The 18,268-nt window shown below is 41.6% G+C and overlaps 1 protein-coding gene across 6 annotated transcripts in view; it reads right to left on the reverse strand.

The window, feature by feature from the left end:
• ATPAF1 (ATP synthase mitochondrial F1 complex assembly factor 1) overlaps positions 1–18,268 on the reverse strand; it is a 43,309-nt gene that overhangs the window by 3,698 nt on the left and 21,343 nt on the right. The window contains exons 7-10 of one of the 6 annotated variants that reach the window (XR_009214623.1): positions 17,308–17,403; positions 15,342–15,449; positions 7,753–7,826; positions 4,633–6,456 (exon numbers count right to left, since the gene is read on the reverse strand). Coding sequence is in view for 5 of the 6 variants with exons in the window: in XM_032160752.2 (XP_032016643.1) it covers positions 7,632–7,826; positions 15,342–15,449; positions 17,308–17,403 (399 nt within the window). In the remaining variant the exon portion in view is untranslated. Of the gene's footprint in view, positions 1–4,610; positions 7,827–15,341; positions 15,450–17,307; positions 17,404–18,268 lie in introns of those variants that run through there. The other 5 variants (XM_058443216.1, XM_032160753.2, XM_058443217.1 and 2 more) reach the window with 5 other exon arrangements.

The raw sequence follows: 18,268 nt of genomic DNA on the forward strand, positions 1-18,268 counted from the left end.
TGTTAGCCAGGATGGTCTCGATCTCCTGACCTCGTGATCCGCCTGCCTCAGCCTCCCAAAGTGCTGGGATTACAGGCGTGAGCCACCTACCCACTCCTTTGGCTCCAGCCATTCTAGATGACTTGTAGTTCCCTAAACACATTGTGCTCTTCCTACCTCTGTTCTGCTCTTTTCTAATACATTTGCCTGCTTCAAATGCCCATTCCTCCTTAAGTTAATTCAAAGCTTCACTATAGTATCTCTATGAGAAGCCTTCCCTGAGACCTATTCCCCTCCACATGGCCCCCACATGGCACAGGCGTGAGCCACCCGACCAGGTCTTTTTTAATGTTAAGGTTTGGCAAGGCAAGACAAGAACTTGAAAGTGCCAGCCTGGTACTTAAAATAATTGTTTTGCTCCAAAAGTTTGTTCATCATCATCTCTCAGTTCTTTCTGCTTACAAACCCTGGACCTGACTGCCTTCTCTGTTGGCCCCTTGGCTTGGTTTTCCATATGTAGCCTCTGCAATAAGAGCAAGTAAAATGACCACTGTCTTGGGCTGGGACATAACCTCAATGTGTTTGCCAGAGCTGGATCTCACCGTGCAAGTGATGTTTGTAGGCTCAGGTGGTCTGAGTTTAGTGGTCACTCAAACGGAGTTTATTCAGCATCCACAGAGTATCTTATCCCTCTCTGCCGGGTTTCGTGCTGGACACTTGGAATATAATGTCCAGTAAGATATGATCCCAGTCTCCAAGGGCTATTCATTCTGGTGGGGAAGCCAGCCTTGCAGGGGGGCCATGTGGAGGGGAATAGGTCTCAGGGAAGGCTTCTCATAGAGATACTACAGTGAAGCTTTGAATTAACTTAAGGAGGAATGGGCATTTGAAGCAGGCAAATGTATTAGAAAAGAGCAGAACAGAGGTAGGAAGAGCACAATGTGTTTAGGGAACTACAAGTCATCCAGAATGGCTGGAGCCAAAGGAGTGGGTAGGAGAGGCACAAAATGAGCCTGGAAAAGACACCATGCACTGGATCCTGAAGCTCCTGTGAGCTGATCTAAAAGAAAGCCCTAGGGAACCTGTAATGATTCATAAGTGGTTTGAACCAATTTTTCTTGTAGATATCCCAGTTCCTAAAGCCTGAAGAGCTTAGAAGTAGCCCTGTTCAAGTGAATGTGAAGAATAAGCCTGCTCAGTGGACATTACAAATTATCCTATTAAGTGTGGAGCATGTACCGTCATCTATTCCTGGGTTGGCTCCTGATGCAGACAGCAACCTTGAAGTCATCTCTTCCCTTTCTGTGCTCCAACTCTCCCTTTTACCAGAACAAGGATAAAGATGTTGTTATCAACCTGTCACATCAGAAGAATTGACAAGACCAAAGTTCTCCAAAGGAAGTCCTCCCTAGTTAGAACATGATGTCTTACAAAATTGTCTGGAGGAATTAGAGGTATATAATGCATGCATTTTGTTCTTTAGTTACCAGCAAGAAAATTGGGAGACATGTTTCTCAGGGCTGGTTCCAGAGCCAACCATGACTTACTTTTTTTTTTTTTTTTTTGAGACAGAGTCTCACTCTGTCACCCAGGCTGGAGTGCAGTGGCACAATCTGGGCTCACGGCAACCTCCACCTCCCAGGTTCAAGTGATTCTCGTACCTCAGCCTGAGTAGCTGGGATTACAGGTGTGTGCCACCACATCCAGCTAAGTTTTGTATTTTTAGTAGAGATGAGGTTTCATTATGTTGAGCAGGCTGGTCTCTAACTCCTGGTCTCAAGCAATTGGCCCACCTTGGCCTCCCAAAGTGTTGGGATTACAGGCGTGAGCCACTGCGCCTGGCTGGTTGCTCTCTTTTCTGAGCTGAAGTTGGGGCAGGAGGGTACAAGGAGAGAGCAGCACATGTCACTGACCAGCAGGTTCCCACCAACCTCATAGGGTTGGTAGGATTGAGATAATCCTACGTGTAAGGGCTTAGTACAGTGCCTGGTATATGGTTAGCCCTTAGTAAATGTTAGTGGTTATTGTTAATGTGTATATAGTCAAGTGTTGCTTAACAATGGAGACTACATTGAGAAATGTATCATTAGGTGATTTGGTTGTTGTGCAAACATCATAGGATGTATTTACACAAACCTAGATGGTATATAGCCTATTGCTCCTAGGCTGCAAACCCATACAGCATGTTACTGTGCTGAATACTGTGGGCACTGTAATATAATGGTAAATACTTATCTATCATATCTAAACATAGAAAAGGTACAGTAAAAATACAGCATAAGATAAAAAATGATATTGCTGTATAGGACACTCACAATGAATGGAGCCTGCAGGACTGGAAGTTGTTCTAGGTGAGTCAGTGAGTGAGTTTTGAGTGAATATGAAGACTGAGGAGGACATTACCGTACACTACAGTAGGCTTTATAAACACTGTACACTAAATTTATAAAAACATTTTTCTTTTTTCAATAACCTTAGCTTACTATAAGTTTTTAACTTTATAAACTTTAATTTTTAAAACTTTTTGATTATTTTATAATTACACTTAGCTTAAAACACACTGTATAGCTGTATAAAATATTTTCTATCTTTATTCTGTAAGCTTTTTTCTATTAAAAATTTTATTTTTTACTTTTTAAACGTTTTGGTTAAAAGCTAAGACACAAACATGTACATTAGCCTAGGCCTACACAGGGTCAGGATCATCAACATTACTGACTTCCACCTGCACATCTTGTCCCACTGGAAGGTCGTCAGGGGCAATAACACACATGGAGCTGTCCTCTCCTATAAGTACAATGCCTTCTTCTGGAATAACTCCTGAGAGACCTGCCTGAGGCTGTTTTACAATTGACTTAGTATTTTTTATATGTAGAAGGAGCACACTCTAAGTAATAAAAAGTGTAGTAAATACATAAACCAGTAATAGTCATTTACTACTATCAAGCATTATGTACTGTACATAGTTTTATGCACTATACCTTTTTATTTTTTGAGACAGGGTCTTGCTCTGTCGCCCAGGCCGGAGTGCAGTAGTGTGATCCCAGCTCACTGTAGCCTCAACCTCCCAGGCTCAAGTGATCCTCCCACCTTAGCCTCCTGAGTAGCTGGGACTACAGGCGTGCACCACCACGCTGTTAATTTTTAAATTTTTTTTGTAGACGAGGTCTCGCTATGCTGTCCAGGCTGGTTTTGAACTTCTAAACTCAAGGGATCCAACTGCCTCGGCCTTCCAAAGTGTTGGGATTACAGGCGTGAGCCACCGTACCCAGCCCCTATACACTATACTTTTATATGACTTGAAGTAGTAGATTTACACCAGCATCACCACAAACACATAATGCATTGTGCTATAACATTACCACAACTATGATGTCACTAGGCAATAGGAATTTTTCAGCTCCATTGTAATCTTATGGGACCACAGTTGCATATGCAATCCAACTTGACCAAAACATTGTTATGTAGTACGTGACTGTAGCTTGGGAGGCCAGCACTGAACCCACAGTACCTCTTGTCTATTGCAAGAAACATATAGCCTTTGAGACTTTAACACTGTCTACCTGTTATTCCCCATTAAGCCATAAGTGCTTCATGGGCGGGTACCAGAGTCTGGCAAGCTTTGCATCCTCCATAGCATGCGGGGGAGTTCCTTAACTCTCTTTGCCCCTTCTGAGACGGCATTGATCAGTTTGTCTTGTATTGTTATCATTCATGTCAGGTCATGCCGCTGAACTGTGGGCTCTTAAAGGGTAGATACTAAATCTTTATATTTGTCCAGAAACAAGCATTCCTAGCTTGGCTCTGCTCCAGGGCATTAACACTTGCTGTTCTCTTTTCCTGGTTCTCTTCCTCCAGCTCATGTATCAGCTGCCACTGCTGCAGAGATGCCTCTCCTGACCATTAAGTTATTGCCTCCACTCCATAGTCTATAATATTATTTTTAAATTTTCATAGCACTACCAGTATGTGAAATAATTTTATTGGTTTACTTGTCTTCTTTACAAGAATATAAACTACATGAGAACAGGGTCCTTATTTGCCATGTTCATTGCTATATTATCCAGTTTTTTATAACAGTGCTTGGCAAATAGGTGCTCAATAAGTGTGAATGAATGCTGACTCAATGCCAAATCAAATGACTAGGAAGTGGGCATTAGCACCTCTTCTCCAAGACTGAACAAAAGGTCAGTATGGAGAGTGCAAAGCAAAACATGTGGCTCCAGCTTCCAAACTGGTTGGAGAAGAAAGAAGTACCAGTATGAACATCGGAGAACTAGACAAAGCAAACTATAATCAGGTGTAGGTGTGAGGCACTGAATCAGAGGCAAGAGAGAAACAGGTAGTGGCTAAAACAGAGCTTGTGAGCAGGAATCATACTCTACTCATCTTTCTGTGTCCAGCACTTAACATAGTGGCTGCAGAACAGATGCTCTGTGAGCAACTGTTGAGTTGTACTGTGTAATGGTCCACCAAGGTAATGCCAGTGGATTAGGTGAGGTACAGAGACTGTGTATAACTTGGTATCTTGGTTTGCAAATGTTTCTACTCAACAAATTCTCGATCTATGTGTATTAAGAGATTCTTTTAAATCTAGAGTATTTACATGCAGGTACATACACAAGACAATGTTTTGGTTGAAATCCATATTACCTATTTATTCAACAAAAAACTGAGTATCTTCTATGGTCCAGGCCATGTCCTTGGCACTGCGAACAGAGATAAATCCTGGCCCTCAAGGAGCTCACAGTCTAGTAGGGGAAAAAAGACACAAAAATAAATAAATATAATGTATTTGGAGTTTGCAAAGGGGGCCACTATGGGAGACAAAGAACAGAGGAACCTAAATATCCTATAGTTAGCATCCACATGAAAGAAAGACCGGCAATGTACATTTTTGTAAAGAATAAATAAGGCAATGGTTCTCAAAGTGTGGCTGGCTAATTACCTACATCAGAATCATTTGGAGCACATATTAACAAGTAGATTCCCAGTACCTTCTGCACATATTCTTGATTTAGTGCGTGTGTGTGGGGGGTGGTGTACGGTTGAGGCCTGAGAATCTGCATTTTAAAAGCACTTTAAGTGATGCTACTGCATCTTAAAGTTTCAGAACTGATGAGATAAAGTTTGTTCTTTTAACTGGAATAAAGAATGATCTACACATCTGAAATGCTAACTTGTATTAGTCTTTAATGAGGGGCAAGGGAAGTAGAGAAAAGGATGGTAGTTGATATTTTCTACTGTAGTGAAGTTAATTTAATTCTCATAATAATCCTATGAGGTAGATATTATTATCCCTATTTTAGATGGAAAAAAAACCCCGGAATTAGATAGTTTAAGCAATTTGTTCAACGGTATAGAGCTAATGAATAGCAACACTAACATATGAACCCAGATTCACTTAACTCTAAAGCCTGTCCACTTTCTATAACACCATGCTAGCACCAGGGGACAAATTTACTGATTAAATGGTATAATTTTCTTTGAGTTCTTTGCCAGATCTTTCTAGGTAAATAAATATAAAGAACAGCTACATGGTACTTTATTCATGCCCAACATATTTATCCATGGACACATCCTACTTGGCAGTTGGGGACTGAGGGCAAATCCACGAGGAATGATTAAAACGAATGGCCATTTCTTACTCCTTTTTCCATCATTTCCTCACCCGCTGGTGGAGGTGTAACAATGTACTATGTATGGGTAAAAACTGGGTCCATCTGGAAAGACAAGCAAACATAACTGGATACCAATAAAAACAACCTCATCTGATGTCAAAAAATTTGGGACCCAAAACATTCAGAAGGTCAGAAGGCATTTAATGAAAATGGCAGAGCAGATAAGACCCAAGTTTCTCAAAAGATAAACGGCCAGGACCAGAAGCAGGTCCAGAATTTGCATTAGTTAACAGCTCAACCTTTGGAGAAATAGTGAAAGGATAGCAGCTTCCCCAGTTTAAAAAAATGCTATCTGTCTCTCTCAATACATAGACTCAAAGGTGCAACAAAATAGACACAGCTCAGAGAGCAGTGGGATGTCCATCCTATTTAAAGAGCTTAGGGACAGGCCCAACCTATAAAAATTCTTCTGGAAGGAAGAAAACACACACACACCAACTGCAAATACTGCTTAAATTCCCACTCACCACATTCAGTGTCACATAACCAGATCTTAGGCAGGAGCAGCAGAGTGGAGCATGTTAGATCAATAAAGAAATGTCAGGCCAGGCGCAGTGGCTAACACCTGTAATCCCAGCACTTTGGGAGGCCAAGGTGGTGGATCACTTGAGGCCAGGAGTTCAAGACCAGCCTGGCCAACAAAGTGAAACCCTGTCTCTACAACAATACAAAAATAAGCCAGGTATGGTGGCATGTGCCTGTAATCCTAGCTCCTCAGGAGGCTGAGGCAGGAGAATCACTTGAACCAGGGAGGTAGAGGTTGCAGCGAGCTGAGATTGCGCTACTGTACTCCAGCCTGGGCAAGACAGAACGAGACTTCATCTCAGGAAAAAAAGAAAGAGAAAGAAATGCCATAGTAAAGGCAGCTGACAACAATACTGGGGGCCTTGGGTTCAGAAGGCTGGTATGTAACCACCGTCCTTTCCTATCACTGAGCTTGGAGCCACAACAGTGACACTACAAACGAAAGATGGGTTTCCAGCTCTGGAGAACAACTTTCTTATTTCTGGCGTTCCAAGCAATTGTTCAGTCCCAAGATGAGTTTTGATAAAATCAGCCCATAGCCCTGACACTATGGATAGTACATAACTCAGATTTCATTATTTTGTATAACAAACATTGTAAGCCAGACTTAAAAAAAAAATTATTGCTATATTTTCCCCACATCCAATCTGGGAACATTTGCTTTCACCCACTTTTTCGTATCACGTTTAGAGTTGTTTTTAAAAAAATCATGCAAACCTGGAATAATCTCCTTACAAAAGAATTTTATTTACACTGCACTGATTCATTCCTTCAAACACATAGCTTCTAACAGGTGGAGTTAGAAAAGCGGGTGCCACAAACTATGGTTTAATAGTATGCAGGCCCTGTACCTGTTTATCTAACTACACCTGAAATTTGCTGATACCCCAAGCCAGCTAGCTACGCTAAAGGCATCTCTGGGGAGCATCATCTAGATGAAGTCTTTATCCTGATGGGAATATCTGGTTATTCTACAGCTTAAACAGGATGTTTGGCTTATGCTTTTGTCCAGCTGACCGGTACATGGGAAGCATTAAAGCCCATATCTAACTACAGCAGGTCTTCAAGCTTATTATCCTGTCATGAATTCATAAAGATGACAAACTCATCATTTGGCAGCTATAAGGTCAAAGTGGCCAGAATGCAACTGCGCTGTTACACTGTGCAAAATCAAGTCAACTGTCTTGTAGGTCCTTGGCTGTCTCTTGTTATAACCTGGAACACTTAAAAAAGGAAACCTCAAGTATGCTGAGATAATTATCAGAATGTTCAGGTACCTTTGTTCCTGAATATCAAGTAATAGGGCTCATCTCTGTGACCAGCACACAGGGCAACTCATTACCAACTGCTCATTATAAATGCTGAGCTCTTGAGTTCCTGAGGAGGGGGTGGGCTCTAGACTATTGAGGGCTGAGTCAACTAGGTGAAGGGCCAACCTGTGCAGTTCTAAGTCTTATTTTGGTTCTGGGCACATTTCAGTTCTGCTCCAAGTCCGCTTTGCTCCAATTCAGCGATGACAGACATATATTTGAACTCATTTGGTCTGAGGTTAAAGGTCTCCACTAACCCGTAGATCTCTTTCCGATCAGTAGCATAGAAGAGCTGAACTTGGTTGGCGATGCACTGTGCCTCAGCAACATTCTGTAAGGTAAAAAGAATAATGAGGTCCTTTCTTGCACAGGGCCACAAAGCTCTTGTCTGAGTTGTGTGGTGGGTGAGGGCCCTTGCCCAGGAGTCACCACTTCAAGAAAGTTTCCTTAACTTCTTGACGTCCCTAGTCTTGGTTAGGTGCCCCTTCTCTGTGTACCAAATCATCCTGTGCTCACCACTGTCATAGTATTTATCACACTGTATTGTATTTTTCCTTTTCTTTTTTTGTCTATTTTCCCTAGTACAAATTCCTCAAAGACATAGACCGTGGTTTGTTTTATATCTCTGCAGAGTGACATCTGGTGAATGTTTACTGAATAAATTAATGTACATGTTCACATTATTCCTCTTCATCCAGTTCCCTAATAACTGTTAAATATATCTCAAGGGGGAAATAAGACAGCAATAGTTACCCAGCTCTAAGAACCAGTTTGTGAGTGAGAGCTAAGTTCTTGACTAACCAGATATACACTTGAATAAAACCTGTTATGATACTACTTTGGTCAGAAAAGTACTCCCAGAGCCAGCTGTGATGGTTTTAAAATTTGCCCACAAATTTTATGATACTCCTCCCTTTGATGGAGCCTAATTTCCCTTTCCTTGAGTAAGGGCTATACTCAATGACTTCCTTCTAACAAGTAGACTATGACAAAATGGTTGGGGGCATTGCTGTGAACCTGTAGTCCCAGCTACTCAGGAGGCTGAGGTAGGAGGATTGCTTGAGCCTGTCTGGGTAATGTAGTGAGCCCCTTAAAAAAAAAAAGACAATGAAAAAATGAAAAATGATGGAGAATGACTTCTGCTATCAAGCCATAAAGGTTGTAACTTCTTTCTTGCTAATTTTCTTGCTCTGGGAAAAGTCAGTTGCCATGTAGTGAGGACATTCATGCAGCCCTATGGAGAAACATGACGAAGACATGAGGCCTCAGCCAAGAGCCATGTGAGTGGGGCTGGATGCGGACGCTCAAGCCCAATCAACCTTCGGATGACTATACCCCTAGATAACATCTTGACAGCAACCTTGTGAGACTCTGAGCCAGAATCACTCAGCTAAGCTGCTACTACAGAAACTGCGAGGTAATAAATGTTTGTTGTTTTAAGCCACTAGGTTTTGTATAATTTGTTATGCAGCCATTTATAACTAATACATCAGCAAAGGCCCAGGGAAGAGAAGGGCAGTAGCAGAGAAATGGTGAGCAGTAGCAGAGAAATGGTGAGCAGGCCACTCTACATGACAGAGGCAGAGAAATTAGCCAGATGTGGTGGCATGAGCCTGTAGTCCTAGCTACTCGGGAGGCTGAGGCAGGAGGATCGCTTGGGCCCAGGAGTTTGAGGCTGCACCGAGCTATGGTCACGCCAGTACACTCCAGCCTGGGTAACAGAGGAAGACTCTATCTCTAAAAATAAAAATTAAAAAATGACAGAGATGGGGGTTAGAACACGGGCTACACTCTCAAACTTTGCAAAAGAGTCACCTCAGACAACTCTTACTTTTGCTATACATTCTGCAGTTCTAGTTGGTCAGAGGTACTTGTCCATTATCACCGTGTTCATATGGCCAAAATTAAATCCCAAAAGGTCATGGAAAATTCCCACTAAAAACTTACTGCCAAAAGTGTGCTATGTCTAGCTAGAGAATGATGAAGATGGGTTTATAAATAACATGGGCTGTGCTCCACCTCTATTCCCTCTGTGGGACTTTCAGGACATTTCTCACGAGCAGGCACTAATCTCTGAGACTGCATCTTCAATCAAAAACCTTTTCCCAAAAAACTGGCTACTTCAAATTAATAGAATTTTAGAGCTAGAAGGGACCTCAGAGATCACCCAGTTCTCATTTAATAGGCTAGGAAACCAAGGCAGATGAGGTTCAGGGATGCATTCCAGGTCAAGTGGCCAGCCAAGGTCACAGCCAGGACTAGACCTCTAGACTCCCTGGCTGATATTCCCCCCAATTCATCCTGCTGTTTCTGGTAGGGCAAGATAATTAAGATTGATGAAGGCCAATAACTACTTCATCGATTTTACCTTTCTTAAATTCACACAGGCCTCAAGAGCAAATCATTTCTGAAGCAAGTGCACCACTACAATCTGAGGATACCACCACTCTCTCAGCCCCTGGCTACAAGGCCTCTGACATCAACTTTTATCTGAAGCTTGGGGTGGGAAGGTAGGAGTAAGTTCAGCTGTGTTCACCCTAGAACACTGTTGTTCAAACTATTCTGTAGAGTCCTAGGGGCTCTGTGGAGGTGCCTCAGGTCCCTTCACCTGTTTTAGCTGTCATATCCTGGGGTTTTACATAGTAAGATTTTGTTTGGATAAAGGGGTCCTCCCATTTTTTTTTTTTTTGAGACGGGGTCTCGCTCTTTCGCCCAGCCCGGAGTGCAGTGGCGCAATCTCGGCTCACTGCAAGCTCCGCCTCCCGGGTTCACGCCATTCTCCTGCCTCAGCCTCCCGAGTAGCTGGGACTACAGGCGCCCGCCACCTCGCCCGGCTAATTTTTTGTATTTTTAGTAGAGACGGGGTTTCACCGTGTTAACCAGGATGGTCTCGATCTCCTGACCTCGTGATCCGCCCGCCTCGGCCTCCCAAAGTGCTGGGATTACAGGCGTGAGCCACCGCGCCCGACCAGGGGTCCTCCTATTTTAAAAAGAAGTTTGGGCCGGGCGTGGTGGCTCATGCCTATAATCCCAGCACTCTGGGAGGCCAAGGCGGGCGGATCACGAGGTCAGGAGATCGAGACCATCCTGGCTAACACGGTGAAACCCCGTCTCTACTACAAATACAAAAACAAAATTAGCCGGGCGTGGTGATGGGCGCCTGTAGTCCCAGCTACTCAGGAGGCTGAGGCAGGAGAATGGCGTGAACCCGGGAGGCAGAGCTTGCAGTGAGCCGAGATCCAGCCACTGCACTCCAGCCTTGGCGAAAAGAGCAAGACTCTGTCTCCAAAAAAAGAAGAAGTTTTTGAAGACCACTAGTACGGCGAGTAGGATAGGAAGGTAAGACATAGAGAGAGATGTCTATCTCTCATGGAGGGTTATAGAAAGGCAACCCCCACCAGCCCTTATTCTCCCCCTGCCTTTTATTCTCTTGGCTTTCAACATGAAGTGACAGTCTCCTCCTTTTCCAAGACCCAATAAGATAAACATACTAACTCCCTGTGCTGCTCAATAAAGAGGTATTTTAACAAACTTGATTCCTCCCTCTCTTTCAATTTTCAAATCTACAATCAACGCATCAAGTCCTGCCTATTTTATTCCCTACATATTCCTGGGGTCATTCTCTTTCCTCCATCTCTACTACCACTGCTGTAGTTCAAGTTTTCACCACTTCTTGTGCAGACTATTGCAAGTGACTTCTAAATTATCATACTGACTAGACTTGAACTACAGAATGTTTAGGAAGCAAATAAGTAAAGTTAATAATTAATAGTCTAGATCTTAAAATCCATCTCTTTATGGGTTCTTCTCTGTTCAAACCCTTTAATGACTCTTCATGTCCTCAGGGTAAAGCCAAATCTCTAAACACAAACCACCAAACCTTACACACACACACACACACACACACACACACACACACACACACACACACACACACGTGATACCAAACTCTTTACAACACTCCAAGTCATTTTATGTCTCTCAGCATTTACTTATGCTATTCCCTCTGTCAGAAACATTTCTCCCCTTCTTTATTAGGCTAAACTCCTGCTGTTTGAAGGTTCAGTCTGGGTGTCATCTCCAGGAAATATTACTCCCTTTGGCCCAGGGATACCACCCTACTCTCTATCCCTAGAACCTTCTGCGTTGTCTATCCTAGCACTTACTGCATTTCAATGAAATCATCTATTGACATAGATGTGGAGCCAAATGAAGCTACGTTTTTAAATATTCCATTAGTTTTTAGCATTAAAGTTAGTTAGTTCAGAAGAAATCTCTAGTTTCCATGTATTTCTATTCATTTGACGTTAATGCTTTACCATAGTTGGAAATACTATGCCTAAAGTGCACAGTTCATGCATGAGTATACAGGGGATCATATATTCATGTTATACTTCTAAGTTTCTCTTCTCTAAGTCATGTACAACAAGTTCTAACATGTCTAGTTCTATACTACATTGGAACCTCACAGTCAAGTTGATTTATACAAGGCAAATATGTATTGTCTTGTATGCTGTCAAATGTTAAAAGGCCAGGAAGCAAATTTTAACAATGATGACAACTGCGCAGCAGTTTGAGACCACCAGAGTGAGGTGGTAAAAATGGCAAACAGCAGAATGGGCCTCCTCCGACCTCTAGGATCCACTTTTAATATGATTAGATACTGTGCTTTGCCGAAGACCAGAATATATAGTACAATCTCTATATTGTCACTCACTCGCATGATCAAATTATTTCCTATCTTTTCAGCTCACTTCCAACTCCCACAACCCATTTGGACTCATAATTCTTACTGTCTCTAACCTCCCTTATATTTTCACTTTCCTCATTACCCAGCTTCCATTCCATGGTCAATAATCATTCCTTTGCATTCACCTTTAACTTCCTTCAGGCCATAGATGATATGTAAATAAATGAATATGGCTGTGTTCTAATAAAACTCGAAATACTATTTTTCTTTAATAATAGTTTTTGTTATTAAATAATTTCTGTATTTCTTTAAGAATAGAGTTTTTGGCCCGGCGTGGTGGCTCATGCCTGTAATCCCAGCACTTTGGAAGGCCAAGGTGGGTCGATTACCTGAGGTCAGGAGTTCGAGACCGGCCTGGCCAACATGGTGAAACCTCGTCTCTACTAAAAATACAAAAATTAGCCGGGTGTGGTGGCACACGCCTGTAATCTCAGCTACTCAAGCAGGAGAACTGTTTGAGCCTGGGAGGTGGAGGTTGCAGTGAGCTGAGATTGTGCCACTGCACTCCAGCCTGGCCAACACAGCGAGACTCTGCCTCAAAAAAAAAAAAAAAAAAAAAAAAAAAGTTTTTCCCCCTAATCATTTAAAGAGGTAGAAAACATTCTTAACTCGTGGGCATTATAACAACAAGCAGTGGGCTGGATTTGGCCCATAGGCTGTAGTTTGCTGACGCTTGTCCTAGACAACAATTTTGTACTTCCTTTTTTTGACTCAAATGTTCAACATTTTTCCAACCTTGCTTTCGGCTGATGAGAACTTTTCTTTCTTTTCACTGAGCAATCTGTAGGAAACTTATACCACTACCTCTATCCATCTAATTTTATCAGTGTCCTTACACTCTGGCTTCTCTCCTGCTGTCATATTCCTGGTAAAGATCAACCCCTCATTATCAGACTTGCCCACTCAAAAATATCACTTCTCCCCGCTTTCTCCTGTATCATCAACATTTCCCTCTCTATTGGATCTTTATTTTATTATTATTATTATTATTATTTTTTTTGAGACAGGGTCTGGGTCTGTTGCTCAAGCTGGAGTGTAATGGTGCAATCTCAGCTCACTGCAACCTTTGCTGCTGGGGCTTAAGTGATCCTCCTACTTCAGCCTTCTGAGCAGCTGAGATTACAAGGTGCATGCCAACATGCCTGGCTAATTTTTGTATTTTTTGTAGACACAGGGTTTCACCACGTTGGCCAGGCTGGTCTCAAACTCCTGAGCTCAAGCGATCCACCCACCTTGGCCTCCCAAAATGCTGGGATTACAAGCGTGAGCCACTGTGCCCAGCCTCAACTGGACCTTTCCCATCAGCATACAAATATGTTATCTTTCTCATATTTGAAACAAAAGATACCCTTGGGCGCACTTCTCCACCTCCAGCTAATACCCCATTCTCTCCTTCCCTTTATAGAAATGCCCCTTGAAAGAGTTTCTATGCTGATTCTTCGTAGTTTCTCTTTCCATCCTCTCTTAAATCTACTCCAATCACACTTTCATGAAACTGCTCTTATAAGGCCCCCAGTGACTTCCATGTTTGTGAAATCAGTAAATTCTCAGTCCTAATCTCATTTGCCCTAATAAACAAGGGAGATTTGGTGAGTTGAGCAGTCCCTATTCCTTGAAACATTCAATTTTAGCTTCCAGGGCATTCTACCATCTTAATTTTCCTTTTACCTCACGGCCATTCCTTCTTAATCTTTGCTGATGCTTCTTCATCTCTCCAGGGATGGAGACCCCTCGCTCAGTTCTTAGATCTTGTCTCTTCTCTATTTTTACTTACTTCCTTGGTGACTTCATTCAGTACCATGGTTTTAAGTACAATCTGTATGCTGGCAACTCCCGTATTTATATCTCCAGCCTGGACCTCTCCCATGAAGTCCAGGTTCATATATCTAATTGCCTACTACTTGGATATCTAATAGGCATCTCAGATTTAATACATCAAAAAGTGAGCTCCTGATTTTCCTATTAAGCCTATTCCTCCTGCAATCTTGCCTATCTCAGTTAATGGCAATTCCATATTCTTGGATAGAATTTTGGCTAACTTTCAGTTGAATGTGATGAATGGAAGGGTTAATGTGGAAGGAAGAATGGGAGAGATGGTACTGAATAGCTTCAAGAATAATAGGGAAGTAGAACCCTGTGTCCTAGGTTTGTGGGTTACTGCTACTGTGAGATATCAGCTGAGTGATATCACTTCTTCCTCCCTATGCAGCTGGTAAGAGAAAGAGAAAAAATAAGTGGGTGCTGTAATGAAGACTGTTAGGGGGAAGTGTCCACTGTTTGGGGACATTCTGAACTTAACCTCTGCCAGATAAATGTGACTGAAATGAGCAAGGACTAGACAGACAATGTACAGTAATCACAACACTGCTCCTGGCACCTGGATGTGCAGAGAGAACACAGTGGGCATCATTAACTATGAGCATATGGTCAATGCTCTATCTCAGTGATTCTCATCTAGGAATGGGAAAAGGAGGAAAGAAAAATACTATAAATGATGAATGTTGTATAAATGAACAGCATGAAGGAAGATAAAATATTGAGAGCTATCCTAGGCTTCCATACAACTCTTCCCTATAATTAAGAAGCCATTTACTTGCCTACAATCCCTTATCTGAAACCCTTAGGGCCTGATGTGTCTTAGATTCAGAATTATTGAATTTTAGAAAGATAATAGGTATAGATACTGTATAATTGTATATTATGTGACTCCCCATACTCAAACACATTAATATTTCCCTAGTAAAATGCATAATACTCCACACCAAGTGGGATTAGTTATATAAATAGTTTCACATCAGTTTAAAGATTCAGTTACCAAATGAGTTCAAGTTTACATAAGGTTTTGTGACCAAATGAGAACAAAAACGTTTTGCTCTCAGAGCCCATGGGTTTCAGAATTGTGAATAAATGACTGAGGATCTGTACTAACTTCACATTGGAAGATCTTGAGCAAGACAACTTTACTGTCAACTTTAAAATAAGTAAGAAACAAGGTATATGTAGCTCTTTGAAATTTTCTCTCATGAGCTTTAGCAGAAGAGTAATAACTTCAGTGCCACAAGGTAAATCCAAAGAGTTTTACAAGTTAATTCTTACCAGAAATGTGGAATCCATTTCTGCAGTCATCAGCACTATGCCCTTTTCTTCCTTAAGTTCAGGATAGTGATATAAAATCAGCTGGCTGGCTGCAGCTTCTCCTCGGGTCTGCAAGGTGGAACACTTATGAAGGTTCAATAAGGTACCATCACAACAAACTGCAATTTCAAAGCAATAGACAGTCTAGAGGAAATTCTGGCTCTTAACAGCCCCTTGGGTGGCTAGTGAGTTGGAGGACTGGTACATGGCGGTAAGGTCACGCCTGCAAAGGCACAGTGAAACTGACAGTTTGCACAGTGTTATTTGTGTCTTCAACTGGAAAAGGTTTTTTCCCAGAAAATGTTTACGGTAGGCAGTGAATCCATCATTGTGACCATACATTTAAAAACAAAATGGCACAAGCAGCTACCAAATCAAGTTCTAAAGAAAGCAATGTGCCTGTGTAATTGCCACTTTTATGGACTAGTGCATTTCACAGTTGAAATCTACTCCCCTTGGCTGGCTCTGAAGACTGAGCTCTTTTAAGCTGTAGCAGGAGCTGCAGAGTTTGCACATCAGTCAGATTTGTAATGTGCAGTTCTAAAATATAATCTGGGTTGGGGGGGTGAAGGGGAGAAGGAGGATGGAAACACCATGATTTTATGAAGAATGATCAGGGCAGTGGTTACTAAATCTCAAGTCTAGACGAGGTAGAAAGGATGGGTTCAAAGCTAAAGCCCCTATATAGCACAGGTGGAAACAACTACATTCAAAAGAAGATTCCTGGACTTTATCTCTAAAATTTCAGCGAGTCTTTTTAATTATAAATATCCAACTATCACTAGGGTACTTGTAATAGTTCAGCATCTCATTTTTCTTGAACATACTTCTAATGTTACACTGATCATTTTGGTCATCATTCTAATATACTAATCACTTTTATTGTAATTATGTTTCTGGATCTTTCTCCTATACCTGAATATTAGCTCCATCAAGGCAGGGACCTTGTCTCATAGATCTCCAAGTCTTAGCACAGTTCCTAACACAATCCCATAATGATTAAGTTCACAGACTTTGAAGTCAGATAACCTGGGCTCAAACCTGGCTCTATCACTTATTAGACAGTGTGAACTAACATCTGAGGCCACTTTCTTCTATGTAATTAGAAATAATAACAATAAATATCTCATGGCGTATTTGTGAGGATTAAATGACATAATGTATATAAAACATGTGGCACACAGTAAGTATATCAAATGTTGGTTATTAAAGTATGTGCTCAATAAAGGGTTGTTAGATATATTACAAAATAGCAAAGTAAAAAGCTGCTCCTTCATTCTATTTTGCATTCTTTACCCCAACTTCAAAGCCAATATAATTCATGCTTGTTTTTTGCCACATTTGGCCTCCAAATATAGAATGCCAATCCTAGTTATGATTTAAAATATTGACTTTTATTTTAAAAGTTTTAAATGTTTTGAATCTAACTTTTAAATATAATATTTAAAAGTTAATATTGTTTTATTGGAAATATAGAAATAAAGGAAGAAAGCAAACAAAATGACATTTATTAAACAGAAACTATTCACTTAGCATGTTGGAAGGTGTTGACTTAGTTAATAAAACACATTTAAGACTTGGAGCTTTCCTCAAGGGGCTTCTAGCTTGGGTTAAAAAGATAACCATCATAACTCAGGCATGTTTGTTAAGTGAGGTACATGCAGTATGTACAACTAGAGGTCTAGGGAAGAAACAAAAGAGAACCAGAAGTAGTCAGAGAAGGTGTTTTGGAGTCTTTTCCAATTTCTAGGTATTGAGGAGGGCCTAGAAAACTAGTCCAACACAAAAAGTATGACAATTCATCCGTGCCACAATAATAAATGCTGGGAGTAAGCAGCTATTCTGTGTCCTTGAGCCTCAGCAAGGGTTTCTAGTCCCACCAAGGGGTAGTCCTCTTTCCTCTAGAGGAAGGGCACAAGCCACCTACCTGAATATTTATAAGTGCAGTGAAGTGGAGTTCAGTACCTGTCCATTGTCCTACAAAAAACTCATAACCTTCCCTTCTTGGCAGAGCACATAGAAACTGTGAAAAACAGATATACAAGGAGACAGATGAATAAATGAAATCATTTGCTCTATATCCAACCACCTGTAACATTCATTCCATTTCCTTCATACTTGGTTTTTAAAACATTTTTTTATTTTTTTGAGACAGGTTCTCGCTCTGTTGTCCAGGCTGCAGTGCAGGCATGATCACAGCTCACCACAGTCTTGACCTGCTGGGCTCAGGTGATCTTTCCACTCAGCCTCCCAAGTAGCTGGAACTACGGGTGTGCACCACTAAGCCCGGCTACTTTTTTTTTTTTTGGTAGAGATGGGGTTTTGCCATGTTGCCCAGGCTGGTCTTGAACTCCCGGGCTCAAGCAATCCACCTCCCTCAGCCTCCCAAAGTGATGGGATTATAGGCATGAGCCACTGCTCCCAGCCTAAAACATTTTTTTAAAATTAAGAAATTCATATGTGGCAATAAACACTCATGTACTTATCAATCCACCTAAGAAAGCATCAGAAATACAATTGAGGTTCCCTCTGCATTCCCTTCTAATCCCATCCCAGAGTTAACATCTATCCTGCATTTGGTGTCTATCCTCCTTTTTCGTATTTTAATACTTTAATGTATATGTATATAACTGTAAAGTTAAGAAGCAGTAGTTTACAGGCTGGGCATGGTGGCTCACACCTGTAATTCCAGCACTTTAGAAGGCCAAGGTGGGAGGATCACTTGAGCTCAGGAGTTTGAGGCCAACCTGGGCAATATAGTGAGATCCCATCTCTACAAAAAAATAAAAAAATAGCTGGGTGTGGTGGCATGCGCCTGTTGTCCTAGCTACTCGGGAGGCTGAGGCTGGAGGACCGATTGAGCCCAGGAGTTTGAGACTGGCCTGGGC

This window comes from Hylobates moloch, unplaced genomic scaffold (genome assembly GCF_009828535.3).
Source record: "Hylobates moloch isolate HMO894 unplaced genomic scaffold, HMol_V3 SCAFFOLD_8, whole genome shotgun sequence".
NCBI classification, from domain to species: domain Eukaryota; kingdom Metazoa; phylum Chordata; class Mammalia; order Primates; family Hylobatidae; genus Hylobates; species Hylobates moloch.